Genomic DNA, 15,208 nt, shown 5'->3' with positions numbered 1-15,208 from the left:
GCTCTCGCTCAGCTTTCCTGCATGGCTGCATGCAAGAAAAACGGTGAGGAAACAAATCTCATCAGGTTCTAAGCCTTCGAGGTCCATTTGTTTGAAGAGAATCATGGCTTTCTCTGCTCGGCCGTGCTGGGCAAATCCAGCGCTGAGAACTGTCCAGGAGATGAGGTTCTTCTCTCGGAACATCATCAAAGGCTTTCCTCGCCAGATCGAGATTTCCATTTTGCGAGAACACGGCTATCATGGTGTTGAAGGAAACCATCGTTCTTCCTGGCATTCCGTGGAAAAGTTTTTCAGCTTCATCGCTCGAGCATTTAGTATCCCTTGCACAGGCTGCTAAGAGTGAGTTCCAAGAGATGGCGTTTCTCCTGGGCATCGAATGGAAAATTTTCGTGGCTTCCTCGAGCTCGCCGTTGGAAGCGTAGCCTGTGATCATCGAGTTCCACGATGAGATTGTCTTCTCGACCATGGATTCAAACGTGGTCTCGGCTTGCTCCAGATTCCCCCGCCTGTGAAGAGCAGTCACAAGAGAATTCCAACTCACCACATTTTTCTCGGGCATGGATTGAAAGATCTCGTCCGCGTCTTTGATATCTCCATGAACGGCAAAACCACTCGCAAGGGCCGTCCAAGAGACAACATCCCATTGTGGCATTCTCTTAAAAAAAATCTTTGATTGAAGCAAATCCCCATTCCGCGCATATAGAGAAATCAATGAGTTATATGACACAATAGATTTAAAAGGCATTTGATCAAACATTGACTTCACTTCTAGGAATCTTCTTTTGTGACCCAAACCCTCTATAATAACGTTCCAAGATGCCGAGTCTCTATACAACATTCCCTCAAAAATACCCCTTGCCATATCAATATCCCCAAAGTGGGCATATGCTACAAGCATAGCGTTGGAAAACATGACGTCATAGCTTGGAACCTTGAGATAGATATACTCAGCGGATTCGAGATAACCTCGTAAAGAATAGGCGCGGAAAAGAGCCGTCCATGCGATAAGATCTCGCTGTGGCATACTGTCAAACAGGTTCTTACACAAATCAAAATACCCAGTTTGGGCATATGCAACTGCGACGGTGTTCAGAACCACAAGATCTCTTTGTGGCATTTTCTCGAGCAGAAATTTGCATTCCAGAATTGATCCGTTCTGCGCAAGCGCAGTGATCAAAAGGCTCCAGGAGAAGAGATTTCGATGTTGGATGCATTGGAAGACAAACAGCGCAGAAGTGGGATCCGCGCACTTGCCATACATTTGGATCAAGAGATTGCCCAAGTAGCGATCGTGAGGCAATTGGCGGGTGATTTGGTTGTGGAGACGCTTGCCTTCTGAAATGTCTCGGCAGGATTTTAGCAACTGAACAATAGCATTAAAGGTATTCATTCATTAGCTGTTTACAATGTCTTGTGGTGGCCACCAAGATAATAAGATGTCATGAGCCATTCCTTCGCTGAACTCCTCTAGGTCTTCTGGCACCAAGCCTTCTGTCCCCTGATCTGCCTGCCACCCCTCCTGTGGCATCTTGGGTTGGAACCTCAATGTGATCCTCATTTAGTTGTGGTGAGAAGTATTGTCACCCTTGTTTTGCGTCTGACTCAGCTGCAGTGTAATCATGAGCATGGCATCTATGACTAAGGATTGGCACTTGATCTCGAAATCTGGTAGAAATTCTTTGGCTCAATGTTCACCTGTGAGGATTACATGTAGAACTGAATATTCTTTAATCAAGTTAATATGTTATTTTTTAATTTAGTAGGTGTTAATTGGGTGTTTACACATGCAAATATATTCAATTGCATTTTAATTGCTATTATACAAATCAAAATGTGTTTGTGTGCATTATAATATTTGCATAGGACATACCATATGCAAGGGGTATGCCACTTGCAATGACGTGTACAGCTCTATCATCTCCTCTTTTTTGACAGCAAGATTGTAAGCTCCAATTTATTTGATGTACCATACTATGCTACAATCTCATCTAGCACTTGCTGCTACTGTAAAATTTTACTCCCCTAGATCAAACCTTCATCCTTTGCAAAGAGCTTGAGTGCTATGCTGTAATATATATGGTATTCACAATTTTTTCTTGTTCTGAAGTAGAGATCAGCTAGACTCTAGATTGATGCCCAGGTGCATGTAATTACATAAGATCACAAGTGTGTGCTCAGTGCATCAGAAGCCCTAATCAAGTGCATTGCTAGATTGGCAAAGTTGGCAATGGACGATAGCCAATGTGTGGAAGCTCATGGCCAGCACTCTTTTGGCAGTGAATGTCTATGATGCATGATTTAGGTACACTTTCAATCCAATTGAATCTCACCACACATTTTTGCCATTCTTGCTAAACTTAAAAAGATGAAGAAGAAGATGTTGACATAGTAAATAACTTTGACATTGGAATAAGAATTCATACATGGGCATACATGCCAATATGCATTTGATCTGTACTGTCAAGCTTTTCACCATCCATCACATAGGGAGCTTTGTGATAATGAGAGTCACACACACACACACAGAGATATATATATATAAACAATTGTGTTTCTTGGGCCCAAGTAGGAGTGCAATCTGTTTTAAATTTATATATCTTGCAAGTTAATACATTTTTTTGTCAGATTGCACACACTAGATACACCTCCCCTTTTTGGAGTCCCAAAACTTATCATAAATTACTTGCTAGTGAACTCAAAGGTGTGGCTAATCAGCATAATAAGTTTTTTAATTTTTCCAAATCAAAAACTATTTTTATATGGAAATATAGTGTTATACTCAAAAAATGAAAATTTCCAAAATATTATTGTACTCCAAAACCAAATTGATATGTAAACACATCTCTTAATCTTTAAAATACTTGTAATTTAGCTTTATATAGCATCAAATAAAGTTTTATCTAAACATCCTAGGATACTATGAAGAAAAATCCTATTTTCATTAAATTGATATGGTAATGAATATTTGATTACATATGGTGCATTTTTTATTTACACATATGCAGATACAATTAGGGGCCTACCACATGCATAAACACTTCATGCCAAGTGAAGCTTGCAAATGCATGCCCAATGCATCATAAGCCCTTACCAAATTGGCACAGCTGGCAACAGACAACAGCCAATGTGTGGAGGCTCATGTCTAGGAGTCTTTTGGTGAGTAGTATTTATAATATATTGTTTAGCTACACTTCTAATCTGGTTATATTTTGTTATGCATTATGTTAAACTTCAAAGATGAAGAAAAAGATATTGATATAGTAAATAAACTGATGAGAATTAAGAATTTATATATTGGTATGTATGGCCATACAGACCAATATATATGTGCTTTGAAAAAAAAGATGCATCCAAAATATTATTTTATTGAGTCATATATATGAATTCAAGGATTAAATTCATATATCTTGTAAGCTAATACATTCTTTTGCTAAGCCACCTATCCCAAGTACACCTTTTTACCCCCCAAAGATTGCAATCACAATTTGTTTGCCATTAGCAGGAAGAGCATAAAATGCATTTGCATAAGGTTTTCTTAGTACTATGTGATAACAAAATTTTATGTGAAAAAGAGCAAATGTGAATTTGTATAAGTACAAATGAAATTAAAGGTGCAGCTATTTTAATATGTCAAATCAATATTTGCACTCAAGAAGTTTTTTAACTTCTCTAAATTGAAAATCACATTTATATTTACATTTAGACTGTAATTTAATATTATATGTTTTATAATTCTAAAAGATGCTCTATAAGAACTGCTAATCATGGTAAAGATTGTGGAACACATTGGCAAGAAATAATATGTTGTTATGGTTTTCCATGTACTTTTATGCATTTAGACGGAAATAACATTATATTATCATCCAAAATCTAGCAAGTCCCGTACAAACATGTATCTAAAGCTTGAGTTATAAGGCAGCCATTCAAACGCCAAATGCTTGACACAAGCCTTGAGACTGAGGGAGTGTTGCTCGGGGAGATTGTGACACAGCCACTGCAGCAGTCCCCTGCTGCTAACGCCAATCTCGCTAAGAAAGTCGTGGAGGATTCTCGGCAGGAGTAGTGTATTCTTGGCTCCAACACCAACACTTGCTTGTAAAAACTCCAACTTCGCAATCTGGAGCTGGGCTCTGACATGGATTGCTGTGTAAACTCGCAACTGTGTAAAACAAAAAGAACAATATTAGCGATTTAACAATAACAATAATAAACATTGACATAACATGTATGGTGGGACAACAATTATAAACAATTGACCTTACCGATGGATCAGAACGAGCTCCGGAGCAAAGTGCAAAACATACGAGGGGCTCCGGATGTGGAAGGCTGTACGTAAACGTACGTTTGATCCTCGGTTTGGGCCGCGCTAGGGGAGATATCAAAGCTTGCAGCCACTGCATGATCATCACACAAAGATTGGATCGAGTGGAGAGTTTCATTTGATTAAATGGATAGACCTCTCGAGAGTTTTGAGAATCTGATCGCCAAGCGAGAACAAACTGTGCTATAGTGTAGGCAGTCACAGAAACACTGCCAACCTTATAGGCTGCCTGCACTAAAGATCAAAGTATTCCATCACTAACCATATGTGAAGAACTCTCATCATGTTTCACAGACCTTGTGTAGAAGTGATTCTCGCTTAGATTTGCTGGTTGGGATTCCATAAGCCAAATGTGCCTGAGAGGAAGTTCCACATTCATACAAATATAACACCATAGACACTCAATCTTACATGCATCACAAGCGCATTATAGATGTTGATCCAAAACGCTAGCTTTTCGTTGCAATCCATGGATGCTACATCCACCTTGGAGAGCTGTTTGACCATCGTCCTAGAATTCCACATAAGCATATAAAAGAAACAGCTGAGAATTTGATAGCTTACTTGAATTCTTGAAGAGGCTGTGCTACGTAGCCGAGCTGCTGCTTGTCGATCGAGATCCAAGGAACCTCCACGACAAACCTGTACGCTCCACAGTCTCCCAGCTGCTTGGAGAGCTGGAATGGATTGCTCAAGAGGCCTCCAAGGTTCCGGGGGCTGGACGAACTCGACCAGGAGGAAAAGAGTGGAGAAGGCGAGCTTTGAGGCACATCTGCGAGCTTGCCAAAGATCCCAGCCATGCCACGAACGAGCGCTGCCGACAGCTCGCTGGGGCTTCCAACAAAACCACTGGAAAACCTCTCCAGCGTCAAGCTCGGGGGTGTTTCTGGCATCTCAGAGAGTTTCTACAGCAAAAAACGTTTAGAACTTACTTAAGTATCATACAAAATCCAAAGAGACAAACAAAATAATCATACCTTTCGGGCCCTTGGCTGGATTGCTCCGAGTAGATGATGCAACGGAGATGCCTAGACGAAGAACAAGACAAGAGAAGAGTTAGAAGAAACAAAAACACATTTTATTGTTACCTTGCTACTGACTGGAGAAGTCGATGATAAGAGCGAGCTCGACAATCTGTCCCTGAAACTCGACTTGAAGATTGGATCTTGAGACAAGGGAGATTTTCGCGAGTGGTGGTGGTGATCATCCTGCTGTTTCTTACGAACTACGAATTTGATCACCTTGCTCGGGGTGTCTGGGTTTTCCGGAAGATGATCGGTGGCTTTGTTGGGAACGTTTTCGATAAGGATCTTCCGGTAGAGCCAAAGAACTCGTTTTTCCAGATGGGCGACTTCGTGCTCGATCAGTGCTGTCTCAGCGATGAGGTCTCTCGCCTTGAAGCCAAAAATAAAACAAAATGGAAGATTGGTTTTCTGGCAATCTAAGTTCGTTTGGAGCAAACCTTTGTAGCGATGGTTTTACAATCGGGCGAGAGGCAGCTGGAAGCATTGACGAGAGCTTTTTCCAACGATGCCCGTGTGGCTTGCTCCTCTTGTAGCCGGATTTGGAGCAAGCAAACCTGGAGTGAGAACATTTTTGAGAACTAGAGGAAGAACTAGATACTTACATCCCGTTCCAGAGCCAGACGATGCTTCGTCCTCCAATCGAGACACCTCCAATTGCGATGATCAGTTGGAGTATACACGTCCCAGAAGGATCCATCCTCCGACCCATCGAAAGAACGCTCGTTCGAGGGAGCGCTGGACGAAACCACTCGACCATGAGAAAACCCAAAACGAAAACATTCTTACCTCTTCGATCTTTCATGCCTAGATTTGAGCGTCCTCCCAAATGGAGAGGAATCAAACGAGCTTGGAATGGAGAGGGCGTATTCCTCCTCCAAGAAACAAGGCGTGAGCATCATAACTCTGGAGCTCTTATCTCAATCCATTCACTCCAACAAGACAAAAATCTTACAGAAACAAAAAAATGAAAACCCTTTCACTTCCTCTTTAAATCTCTCCTCACCGGGCGATGGCCAAACGCCAAGATCGAGCAGTCTCTCTCGACAATCTTTGCGGAAAGAGAGACAGCGGCAGAGAATCCCCATGCGCGAGCCATAGTTTTCTTTGATCAAAGCGTTTGGAGGGACGATGGATCGTTTCAATCTATAAGCTTTCATTCAAAGCCAGCTATGGAGGGAAAGACAAAGACCCAGCAAACAAGGTGTGAAGGGTCAGTCTAGTCAGGCCAGGGATCTTAGTGGTAAAAAACACAAGAGTCAGTAAAAAATAGGAATCCCTACGCGTCCTTTTCAACGTAGCTACGTAATTACCGTGCTTGCAGGGCGCAGTCGCAGTAAATGCCTGCCCGCCCTCGAAAGCCGCGCTATCTTTTCAAATTTCAAACTTCTTAGGGCTACAAACCTAACTATTAGTTAATTATCAGAAATGGTCCCATAGTCTACTGGTTACGACATTGGACTTTGAATCCAAGAGCCGAGTTCGAATCCTGGTGCAACCTATATATACAAATTAAACTATATATATGCAAAGATTCATTTTTTAATTAAACACAGTGATGGTAAACAAAAATTAATTAAACCCTAAATTTTAATTATAAAGTTTGTAATTTCATGCTTATGAAAGCTAAAGAGATATATGGATTATTTTTAAATTATAAAATTTTATTACTTTTATTGTAACTGGTTTGTATAAAAATTTAAAATAATTCTCACTTCAATGTTTTTTAGATGCATATAATAAAAGATTAATATCAACTAATGAAAATGTAAAAAAACCTTGATTGTAAACTTGTTGTGCTTTAAGAATGCCTTTTTGTTGTGTATGTAACTAGAAGATACATTTCTTAATTAAAATATAATCTAATCTAAGTAAAATTTTCAGTTGTTATTTCTATTATAATATTTACTTTCACTTTCTTAAGTTCTTTTTCAATTTAATATTTTATGATAATTTAGTATCATAGCAACCAAGTTCCAATTTTGCACAATATGGGAAATAAATATATGGATAATTAGAAAAAAAGTGCCCTTCAGGGCAAAAAAAAAGTTAACTGCTCAAAGATTTTATAAAGAAATATAGCATAACATGATTAAGCAATTATTCTTTAGAGCTTTGAGTCAAAGATAAAGCTGGTCTTTGGCAACCAAGATTGTGCAGCTATGAAGCTACTTGGAGTGAACTTCCGGGCAAGGCGAGGCCCATTGAGAACTTTAACCCATTTCACTCGATCTCTCATGCTGGATCCAGGTCCCCAATTCTTATACTCAGCAAAATATGATGTCTGTAGACCAAAGGATCCTCCTGAAAAAGAGAAAATTGATATGAATATAGATTCAATTGATTTACCTTCCCAACTCAGCCATCCACGTGGCTGCACCATGGCCTCCATCTGAGATCTCAGCCACACGACCCGCGCAAACTCCTTCCATGGACGGCCCAGATACACCGGAAACGCACCGCCAACCCGGCACATATGAAACGAGAAGCCTGTGTTTTGGGCGGGGTCTGACCGGCCCTGAGCGCTGACCACCGTCTGTTGACCGTGGACCGGTACCTTTGACTCGAAGCTGCAGTTCTGGAAGACGGCGGCAGCATTGCCAAACACAAAGTCAACGGTGCCGGTGACGGTGCACTCGCGGTAAAACTGGCGAAAGACGTGGGCAAGGAGCGTGTCCTGGTTGCCGTGGATGGAGCAGCGGTAGAATGCCGCTTGATCGGCCCCAACCCGGAGTGCCACTGCCTGCTGGGCTTGAGGACCAGACGTGTTCTCGATGGTCAGCTCTCGAGCCATGAAGTTCTTCCCCTCGATAACTACACAAGAGAAAAAGCTCTTTAGTCAATATCAAAGTCTAGATAGACTCCGGAAGGACCCAAGAAACGAAACTATAAGATCAAAGGATTGATTGCCAAGACCAGGAAACCAACCATAAGATCAGGCAAACTCCAACTGGAATGGAACTTTCTCTTACCGACTGTGGCCGACGTTCTGGTAGTGATCCCGGGTTGCATCACATTCTTGTTCCCCGTGATGATTGTTCTCCCCTGGCCGTCGCCCACGAACATCAAATTCGTGTGGAAACTCCTCACAGTCACGTACTCCCGGTAGACTCCGGCCTTGATGTGGATCACGTACCTCCGCGCGCTCATCCGTGGGGCGGCGTTGATCGCATCCTGGATCCGCCCAAACTGCCCCGACCCGTCCTGCGCCACCACCGCGTCCACGACGTGAGCGCCGTTGACCAGGCCCCGGCCAGCGGCGACCAGCGCTGGCGGCGCTGACCCGCGCTGACCTCTCGCAGCCAGGGATGCCCGCCACGCCGCGACCATGGGGTTGACCAGCGCCAGCGCGTTGCTAATCAGCTTCTGGACCCGTTGACCGGCGGCCCGGAGGCGTTTGACCTCTGGGTCGCCGCTGACCTCGTCCAGCTCGTCCATGCATGTGTCGTGGAAGGTCAACGCCGCGCTCATCCACGTCTGGATGTCAGCAATCTCGGACTCGTATCTCCCCTGCACGAATTCCTCCAGGGAGGCCTGGAGCTCGGCGATGGCGCTTCCCAGGAGCTCGGAGCAATCGTCAAACGCGGCCTTGGCCCTGACGCTGTGGTGGTGGTGGTCATCGCTCATGAATTGGGCCGTGAGATTGAGCATCTCCTCCACGCCCTGAATCGCAGCCCTGGTCGTTTCCTCGAGGAGTTCTCTAGGCCCGGACTTGGCGATCTGGGATCTGGCCAGGGAGGAGAGACACACGTCTGGGAACCTCGTCGACTTGCAAGCGTTGCTTACGGTGAACTCCTCGCCCCTTTTTTTCTTGAGGAGGACCAGTGGGAGGGAGATTGAGAGGGAAACAATGAGGACGAATAGCAAAGAAATCGCGAGTACTACCGCTGGGCGACGGAGGAACCTCGAGCACCGACGATCATTGACAGGATTTTGGTGATCCACTCGATTGCTTTCGACGATCATGGCATTGCCAATGACGTGATCTTTACCTTCCTTCCCAGATTCTTCTTGATCATGACGAGGAGAAGAACCCACAGTGGCCATTTCTTCGATCAAAGATTTGGAGAACCCACGACGAAATTGAGTGCAGGGAAGTGAATGATCGATGCCCGAGCGAGCTCTCGAGCATCAACGAAGCTGGGATTGGAACTTCTCTCAAGCTTTATAGCAAAGCTTAACTACAACCATATTTCTTTACTGCATTCCAAGCCAAGTAAAACGGTGACAAGCAAAAGAAAGTAGGCAAACTATACAGTTTGATGAACGCAATCTTTGCTTGACTTCAGGAATATTCATTGTACCGTTGGATAATATAAGCTTATACTACGAATATTGGTCAATCCAGCTTCTCGGGATGAATTCGGTGTTGGTGACGTAGCTGGCGACTATAGCAGGTCTGATCGTCTCTAGCATTTCGTTTCTCTCTCGGTTGAGGTTTGTTTCGAGCAGGGACACAGCTATCACCATCGCTACCACTCCGCCCACAGTCCATTGCGTACGCCCCCGCACCGGGAGAGGCAGCAGGAGATTTAAGGCAAAGCGTCCTTTATCAACATGCCCGTCTTCGAAGGCACGTATTGTCATTTTTGGAATTCTTCTAGTCTTATGTGATTTTGCTTTTACTCAGACTACTGCTTCCCGATTAGAACCACTATTAATATCATTGTTTTTTCATGTTTTGTTCTTTTATTTCACAGGTGGAGTTGCTTAGCATGTAAATTTGAACCGATCCAACCAAATGAACGATCTTCAATCCACTGGGAGCTCTCGCTAGCAACTAACGAGCTATGTGATGGCCTCTGGAGCAAACTACGTAAGATCCATTTTCTAATCAAGTTACGAGGACAAACTTACCAGGAATCCTTGCGAACGTACAAGAAGATCCCAAGCACGAGTTTTTCTAGCGTGCTCTAGATATCATTGTTTCTTGTTTCTAGGATCAAAGTCGGATCTCGGACCTTTCGAAGATGTTAAATTTTTTGTATAGATGAAACATTATAGATTTCAACATTAAATCATCGTTTTCACAGCTAAATCAAAGAAAATGATATGAAAAAAAACTATCACGATTCTGGACTATTCTGCTGCTGTGCTCGATCAAACTTGTCACTGCTCTTTAGCTGCTTCCTCTTTGCTTTTTGAAGCTGCTGCCCCTGCTCCACTGGGCGAACTTAAAACTCAAGCTGCTGCCCCTGCTTGGTTTAAGAAATTTTTAGTCTTTAAGCTGCTCAATCTTTGCTGCTCGATCTTAGCTGTTTCAGCCTGCTCTCTTTGTCTCCAAGTTTAAAATCAACTTATGATTTTCCATTCCCACTTGCTCGATTCTTATGATCTCTGACGCTGGTTTTATCTTTCGCTGCTTCAAGTCCTGCTCCACCCTCATTTACATATTCTTCTGGCGGCCAGTTGGCAGTCAGACTATTTTCCAAATAGAAAATAAACATAATCTCTCAAGGTTATTTACTCACAAGTTGGCCAGAATAAGCAGCTGCTTGCGTAGTCTCTGAGATGTTTTATTTATTTAGTCTCGAAGAGACGGCCTCCTACGATCTGGACTAAGTAGGAGCTCAGAAGATTTATTACCACAGCAGAAAAACAAAAAAATACCGTAGAATTTGTTGCTAATATGAATGGAGCTACCATCCACAAAGTGTGTGTCGCTTATAGTCTGCTTCTCCTGTTTAACAACACGGATGAAATAAATGGAAGAGGAAAAAGATAATGACTCTACGTACCCTCGGTCCAGATTGCTCGATTGTAAAGGTGGCCATTGAACCTCTGAATCGCCAGGTAATCTTTGCACCAGCTTCCACGTTCCATGAAACTCGTCCGATCTTTTGTCTTTATGACTGTTGCTTCGTCTTAGAGTTCGCTCCAGCTCCTGTAGTCTCCGCATGTCAGAGGCGAACATCAGCCACTTTTCAGTCTTTGAGAATCCGAAGCTCTGGCTCCACCGCCACAAGCAGCTTCTTCGAGTTCGAGATCATCTCGCCATCATCATCTTCTTGAGTAATCGTTCCTGGCTGATATACTATCATCCAAGCACCTGTAAGAGCGATCCTGGACAGCGTTGATTCCGTCAACTAGAGAGCTTTGTCTTGATCCATATCAGCATCTCATCTTTTGCTTCATCTCGCATGTCTCACGACGAAATTTGATGGACTCTGCTCCACTTCCAGAGCCCGGCTGGCCGACTGCTCCGAAACACGGTCGTCCACCGTCACTTTGGACTGCTTGAGCTGCTTCATCTGGGCCACCGTCTTGTACAGCTCCGAAACTTTGGAGTCGAGGGAGGATATCTCCTCGAAAAGGTTGATCTTCTGTTGACTTAGAAGAGTGTGGAGGCTGGTTTCTGGCGCTTTGGAGGTCTGCTACTGCTTTCCTGTGTTGCTGGAGATTTCAATACACTTGGAGCTCTGTTCTGGATTTGACTCACGAGAGCTGGCTTCTCCAATGCTAGAGTTCGAGTACTGGCCCCGACGTGACCAATCCTTGCAGCCGACTACTCGATCTTCCAATTCTCGTTTCTTCGACGTCTCTGACAAATGCTTCTGCCACTTCAGGGCTTGATCGTGCTCAGAAGCTCGAGTAGGAGCACGCAAAAACAGAGCTTGAGGAGTGGCTTGCTCTTGTCGCATGTAGCGTCCATTTGATCCGTCAAACCTCTAGAGCTCGGTGCTCCATGGCAACCAACCTGTCCAACTGTGCTCTCTGATCCCTCGGCTTGTCTTCCGCCTCAGCCTTCATCCTTCGTCAATGCTTCGTTCAGTTTCCTCAATGCTTTGCAGCCGGCACGTCTCTCTCTCCTCGAGCGCCTCGAGCCCCGTGATCCTCTCCATCAGCTGCCAGTTACTTGCTTCTCCAGCCTCGCCTTTGCGCTTCCAAACTCCGGCATCCTCTTCTCGACGTGTTCCTCACCGAGAGCTCCACCTCGTGAAGTGGGTTCGACTCCGTCAGCCCTGGGGCTCCTGTCCGAACACTACCTCATTCCACCAGATGACAGAGAACGTTTAGCGTAGTCTGTCTTATAGTCTCCGCAGCCATCCGAAACCCCAGTCGCGAGCAGCTTCAGCTATATTGTCGTCTCGCCATCTTGCAGCCATCTGGCACTGGTTTACGTCGTTCCTCGCTACTATCATGGACAGCCTTACCGCAGCAGGCGCTCCTGAATCATCTCCGTCCACTGGAAAGCCGATAAGATAGATCCCTCCTTGCTCCAGACACTGTAGAGTGTAGCCCAATTTGATCCATTGATCTTCTCTTGACTTAGAAGAGTGTGGAGGCGGGTCTCTGGCCTGTTTAGACGCCCGAAGTGTGATGGACTCTGCTGCACTTCCAGACGACTGCTCCGCCTGGAGCCTCGTCAACCACCGGTTTCGACTCTCCATCTCGGCCACCATCTGGAACAACTCCGAAACTTTCAATTCCAGTCGTTGATCTTCTCTCGACTTAGAGTGTGGAGACTGGTCTCTAGCTCAGACTTGACGCTTTAGTGACCTGCTACTGTGGTTCTCGACTTCCTTGGATACAGCTCCGAGTTTTCCCGCTCCAACTTTTGGATTTGATTTCCCTTGAAGCAATCTGACACTGAGTTCTTTGCTGATACTTTCATCCAAGCAGCTGTACGAGCATTCCTGGACAGCCCTGACCCGTTTTCAAAGTCTCCGTCAACTAGAGAGCTCTACCAGATGACAGAGAACGTCGAGTGTAGTCTGTCTTATAGTCTCTGCAGCCCTCTCTGTGAATCCGAATACCCCCACCATCACGAGCAGCTTCAGCTATATCATATTCTCGCTATCACCATCTCGTTGCAGTCGTTCCCTTGCTACTATTCCTTCAAGCTGTGAACATTATACCGCAGCAGTATCTCCTGTCTCATCTCCGTCGACTGGAAAGCTGATAAGATAGATCCCTCCTTGCTCCAGACACTGTAGAGTGTAGTCAAACTTGATCCATTGATCTTCTCTTGACTTAGAAGAGTGTGGAGGCTGGTCGCTGGCCTGTTTAGACGCCTGAAGTGTGATGGACTTCTCCGCCTGGAGCCCTGAGACACGGTTGTCACGCACTGCTTTCACGTCTTGGACAGTTGCAAATCTTTGGAGTCGAGTCTTCGAGAAGGTCGATCTTCTCTCGACTTAACTGGTCTATAGCTTTAGTGGCCTCCTCCTGTGCTGCTCAACTTGCTTGGAGATCCAACTTCTGGATTTGACTCTTGAGAGTTGGCTTCTCCGATGCTAGAGTCCGAGCACTGGCCTCCAGTTGACCAATCCTTGCAGCCAACTTCTCGAGCTCGGAGCCAACTTCATTTCTCGTTTCTTCGACGTGCTTAGAACAGTTTGCTCGTGTTCTCTTCTCAGGTAAACCCAGGGTCTAGTCGTCTTAGAGTTCGCTCCAGCCCGGCCGATCATCTTCTCGCCATCATGGTTCCGACAAAACAAACACTCATCGTTCACTTCAGCTCTCTACAACAAACACGGAAGTTATTAGCAAACGGCCATCTGGAATCTGGAAGGTATATCAAACTTACCTGTCTCCTCTTGAATTCGGCAACAAAATCTCTCCCCGCACGATCATATAGTTCTTTTGCCTCCTTCACGAAGACCACCTCGCCGGACTGAAGCTTCTTCCACGGTTTCCTCTCACTCGGGATCCTATCCAGCATTTTCTGGAGCCTCATCATCTTCCGCGCTCGCTTGATCCTCTCTCGGTCGCTGGATTTGCCGTTGAGCTCCTCGTAAAGCTGCTCGGTGAGTCTGATCAGAATCCGGAGCGCGCTAACACTCCAAGACTTTTCCTCGTGCTTCTCCTCTTCTGTTTCCTCGCGCTTTTCCTCTTCCAAGCTGCGGATCTTCTTCTCGGTTTTTCCCCTCTGGTTTAGCCACCGGTTTGCCTTGTGGAAAGCTTCGAGATACGCGAACTCAACATAGCCCCCTCGGCCATCGCTAAGATGGGTTTCACTCCGCCGTCGGGTGCCGTCGGGAAGAATGTCCTCCGCTGAGGAAGAGAAGCGAACCATCTTCGGCCTGGAACCTGCAAGTCCAGAAGGCCATCGTGAGTCACAGTAGAAGAAGAATGCGAGAAGCAAAAGGAACCATACCTGGACGACGACCCCCGGCTGGCAGTAGAATTGGCTTGGGTCGCTGCTCCTCCTGCTTGGGTTTGTCATTCTCCTGCTGCTTCATCTTCTCTTGATCGTCTTCCCGTTCCAGAGGCTGCTTGATCGGCTTGATCATCTGCTCCTCCTCTTGTTCCAGCTGCTGCTTCATCGGCTTGATCATCTGCTCCTCCTCTTGTTCCAGCTGCTGCTTCATCGGCTTCATCCGCTGCTCCTCCTCCTGTTCCTGCTCTTGCTTCATCGGCTTGATCGGCTTGATCGGCTGATTCGGCTGATTCTTCTCCTCTCGTTCCAGCTGCGGCTGCTCCTTGTGACCTTGCTCCTGTTTCACCTCGCGCCTGAGTTCCTTCGTCTCATGGGCTTCTTTCTCCTGCTCCTCCTCGCTCAGCTGCTCAGCTTTCTTCTCTTGCTCCTCCTCCTTCAGCTGCTTCTCGGCTTCCTTTTCCTCCTCTTCTTCCAGCTTCATCGGCTTCATCTGATCGGCTTCTTTCTCCTCCTCGTTCACCTGCTCGGCTTTCTTCTCTTCCTTCAGCTGCTCCGCTTTCTTCTCTTGATTCTCCTCTTCGTCCTCCTTCTCTTGTTCCGGCTTGATCGGCTTGATCGGCTCCTTGTGCCCTCGCTCCTGTCGTATCGCTTCTAAGACGATTTTCACCTCGTGCCTGAGTTCCTTCAACTTCAAGGCGGCGGCGTCCATGGCTTCTCCCGAGACGGCCTCACAGACACGATCTTGGACCTTCAGCTTCGAGG

General features: G+C 45.5%; 4 protein-coding genes across 4 annotated transcripts; all 4 read right to left on the bottom strand.

Moving 5' to 3' along the window:
• Nucleotides 1-61: 61 nt before the first annotated feature.
• On the bottom strand, nucleotides 62-1,918 carry LOC112350608 (pentatricopeptide repeat-containing protein At4g02750-like). The gene is made up of 2 exons (XM_024687079.1): nucleotides 1,871-1,918; nucleotides 62-1,363 (listed from the first exon to the last, which is right to left on the bottom strand). The coding sequence occupies exons 1-2, from the start codon at nucleotides 1,916-1,918 to the stop codon at nucleotides 62-64; spliced, it is 1,350 nt and encodes a 449-aa protein (XP_024542847.1).
• Nucleotides 1,919-3,834: 1,916 nt separating this feature from the next.
• LOC9634875 lies at nucleotides 3,835-6,524 on the bottom strand. Its single transcript, XM_024687272.1, has 11 exons — nucleotides 6,133-6,524; nucleotides 5,949-6,081; nucleotides 5,784-5,900; nucleotides 5,410-5,715; nucleotides 5,299-5,349; nucleotides 4,886-5,226; nucleotides 4,733-4,832; nucleotides 4,618-4,677; nucleotides 4,458-4,550; nucleotides 4,263-4,394; nucleotides 3,835-4,159 (listed from the first exon to the last, which is right to left on the bottom strand). Exons 1-11 carry the CDS (start codon nucleotides 6,243-6,245, stop codon nucleotides 3,860-3,862), a joined length of 1,746 nt encoding a protein of 581 aa, XP_024543040.1. The 5' UTR covers nucleotides 6,246-6,524; the 3' UTR covers nucleotides 3,835-3,859.
• Nucleotides 6,525-7,388: 864 nt separating this feature from the next.
• LOC9634874 (pectinesterase) lies at nucleotides 7,389-9,455 on the bottom strand. Its single transcript, XM_024687208.1, has 3 exons — nucleotides 8,316-9,455; nucleotides 7,693-8,157; nucleotides 7,389-7,647 (listed from the first exon to the last, which is right to left on the bottom strand). Exons 1-3 carry the CDS (start codon nucleotides 9,388-9,390, stop codon nucleotides 7,451-7,453), a joined length of 1,737 nt encoding a protein of 578 aa, XP_024542976.1. The 5' UTR covers nucleotides 9,391-9,455; the 3' UTR covers nucleotides 7,389-7,450.
• Nucleotides 9,456-13,404: 3,949 nt separating this feature from the next.
• Nucleotides 13,405-14,589, bottom strand: LOC9635942. The gene is made up of 3 exons (XM_024687220.1): nucleotides 14,444-14,589; nucleotides 13,874-14,376; nucleotides 13,405-13,808 (listed from the first exon to the last, which is right to left on the bottom strand). Exons 1-3 carry the CDS (start codon nucleotides 14,577-14,579, stop codon nucleotides 13,581-13,583), a joined length of 867 nt encoding a protein of 288 aa, XP_024542988.1. The 5' UTR covers nucleotides 14,580-14,589; the 3' UTR covers nucleotides 13,405-13,580.
• Nucleotides 14,590-15,208: the final 619 nt, after the last annotated feature.

Source organism: Selaginella moellendorffii, unplaced genomic scaffold, assembly GCF_000143415.4.
Source record: "Selaginella moellendorffii unplaced genomic scaffold, v1.0 SELMOscaffold_52, whole genome shotgun sequence".
In the NCBI taxonomy this organism is placed as follows: domain Eukaryota; kingdom Viridiplantae; phylum Streptophyta; class Lycopodiopsida; order Selaginellales; family Selaginellaceae; genus Selaginella; species Selaginella moellendorffii.
The sequence above is the reverse complement of the archived record's forward strand: the minus strand, read 5'-3'. Positions and strand labels throughout refer to the sequence as shown.

Coding starts and splice junctions, on each gene's coding strand:
- LOC9634875 (XM_024687272.1), bottom strand. CDS start 6,245: ATGATGCTCACGCCTTGTTTCTTGGAGGAGGAATACGCCCTCTCCATT. Junction 5,350..5,409: donor CTTCTCCAGTCAGTAGCAAG/GTAACAATAAAA, acceptor TTCTTCGTCTAG/GCATCTCCGTTGCATCATCT. Junction 4,395..4,457: donor ATTCTCAAAACTCTCGAGAG/GTCTATCCATTT, acceptor ATGATCATGCAG/TGGCTGCAAGCTTTGATATC.
- LOC112350608 (XM_024687079.1), bottom strand. CDS start 1,918: ATGATAGAGCTGTACACGTCATTGCAAGTGGCATACCCCTTGCATATG. Junction 1,364..1,870: donor TGGCATACCCCTTGCATATG/GTATGTCCTATG, acceptor GCTATTGTTCAG/TTGCTAAAATCCTGCCGAGA.
- LOC9634874 (XM_024687208.1), bottom strand. CDS start 9,390: ATGGCCACTGTGGGTTCTTCTCCTCGTCATGATCAAGAAGAATCTGGG. Junction 8,158..8,315: donor CAGAACGTCGGCCACAGTCG/GTAAGAGAAAGT, acceptor TCTCTTGTGTAG/TTATCGAGGGGAAGAACTTC. Junction 7,648..7,692: donor TGGATGGCTGAGTTGGGAAG/GTAAATCAATTG, acceptor TCTCTTTTTCAG/GAGGATCCTTTGGTCTACAG.
- LOC9635942 (XM_024687220.1), bottom strand. CDS start 14,579: ATGATCAAGCCGATCAAGCAGCCTCTGGAACGGGAAGACGATCAAGAG. Junction 14,377..14,443: donor AGCCGGGGGTCGTCGTCCAG/GTATGGTTCCTT, acceptor CTGGACTTGCAG/GTTCCAGGCCGAAGATGGTT. Junction 13,809..13,873: donor CCGAATTCAAGAGGAGACAG/GTAAGTTTGATA, acceptor TGTTTGTTGTAG/AGAGCTGAAGTGAACGATGA.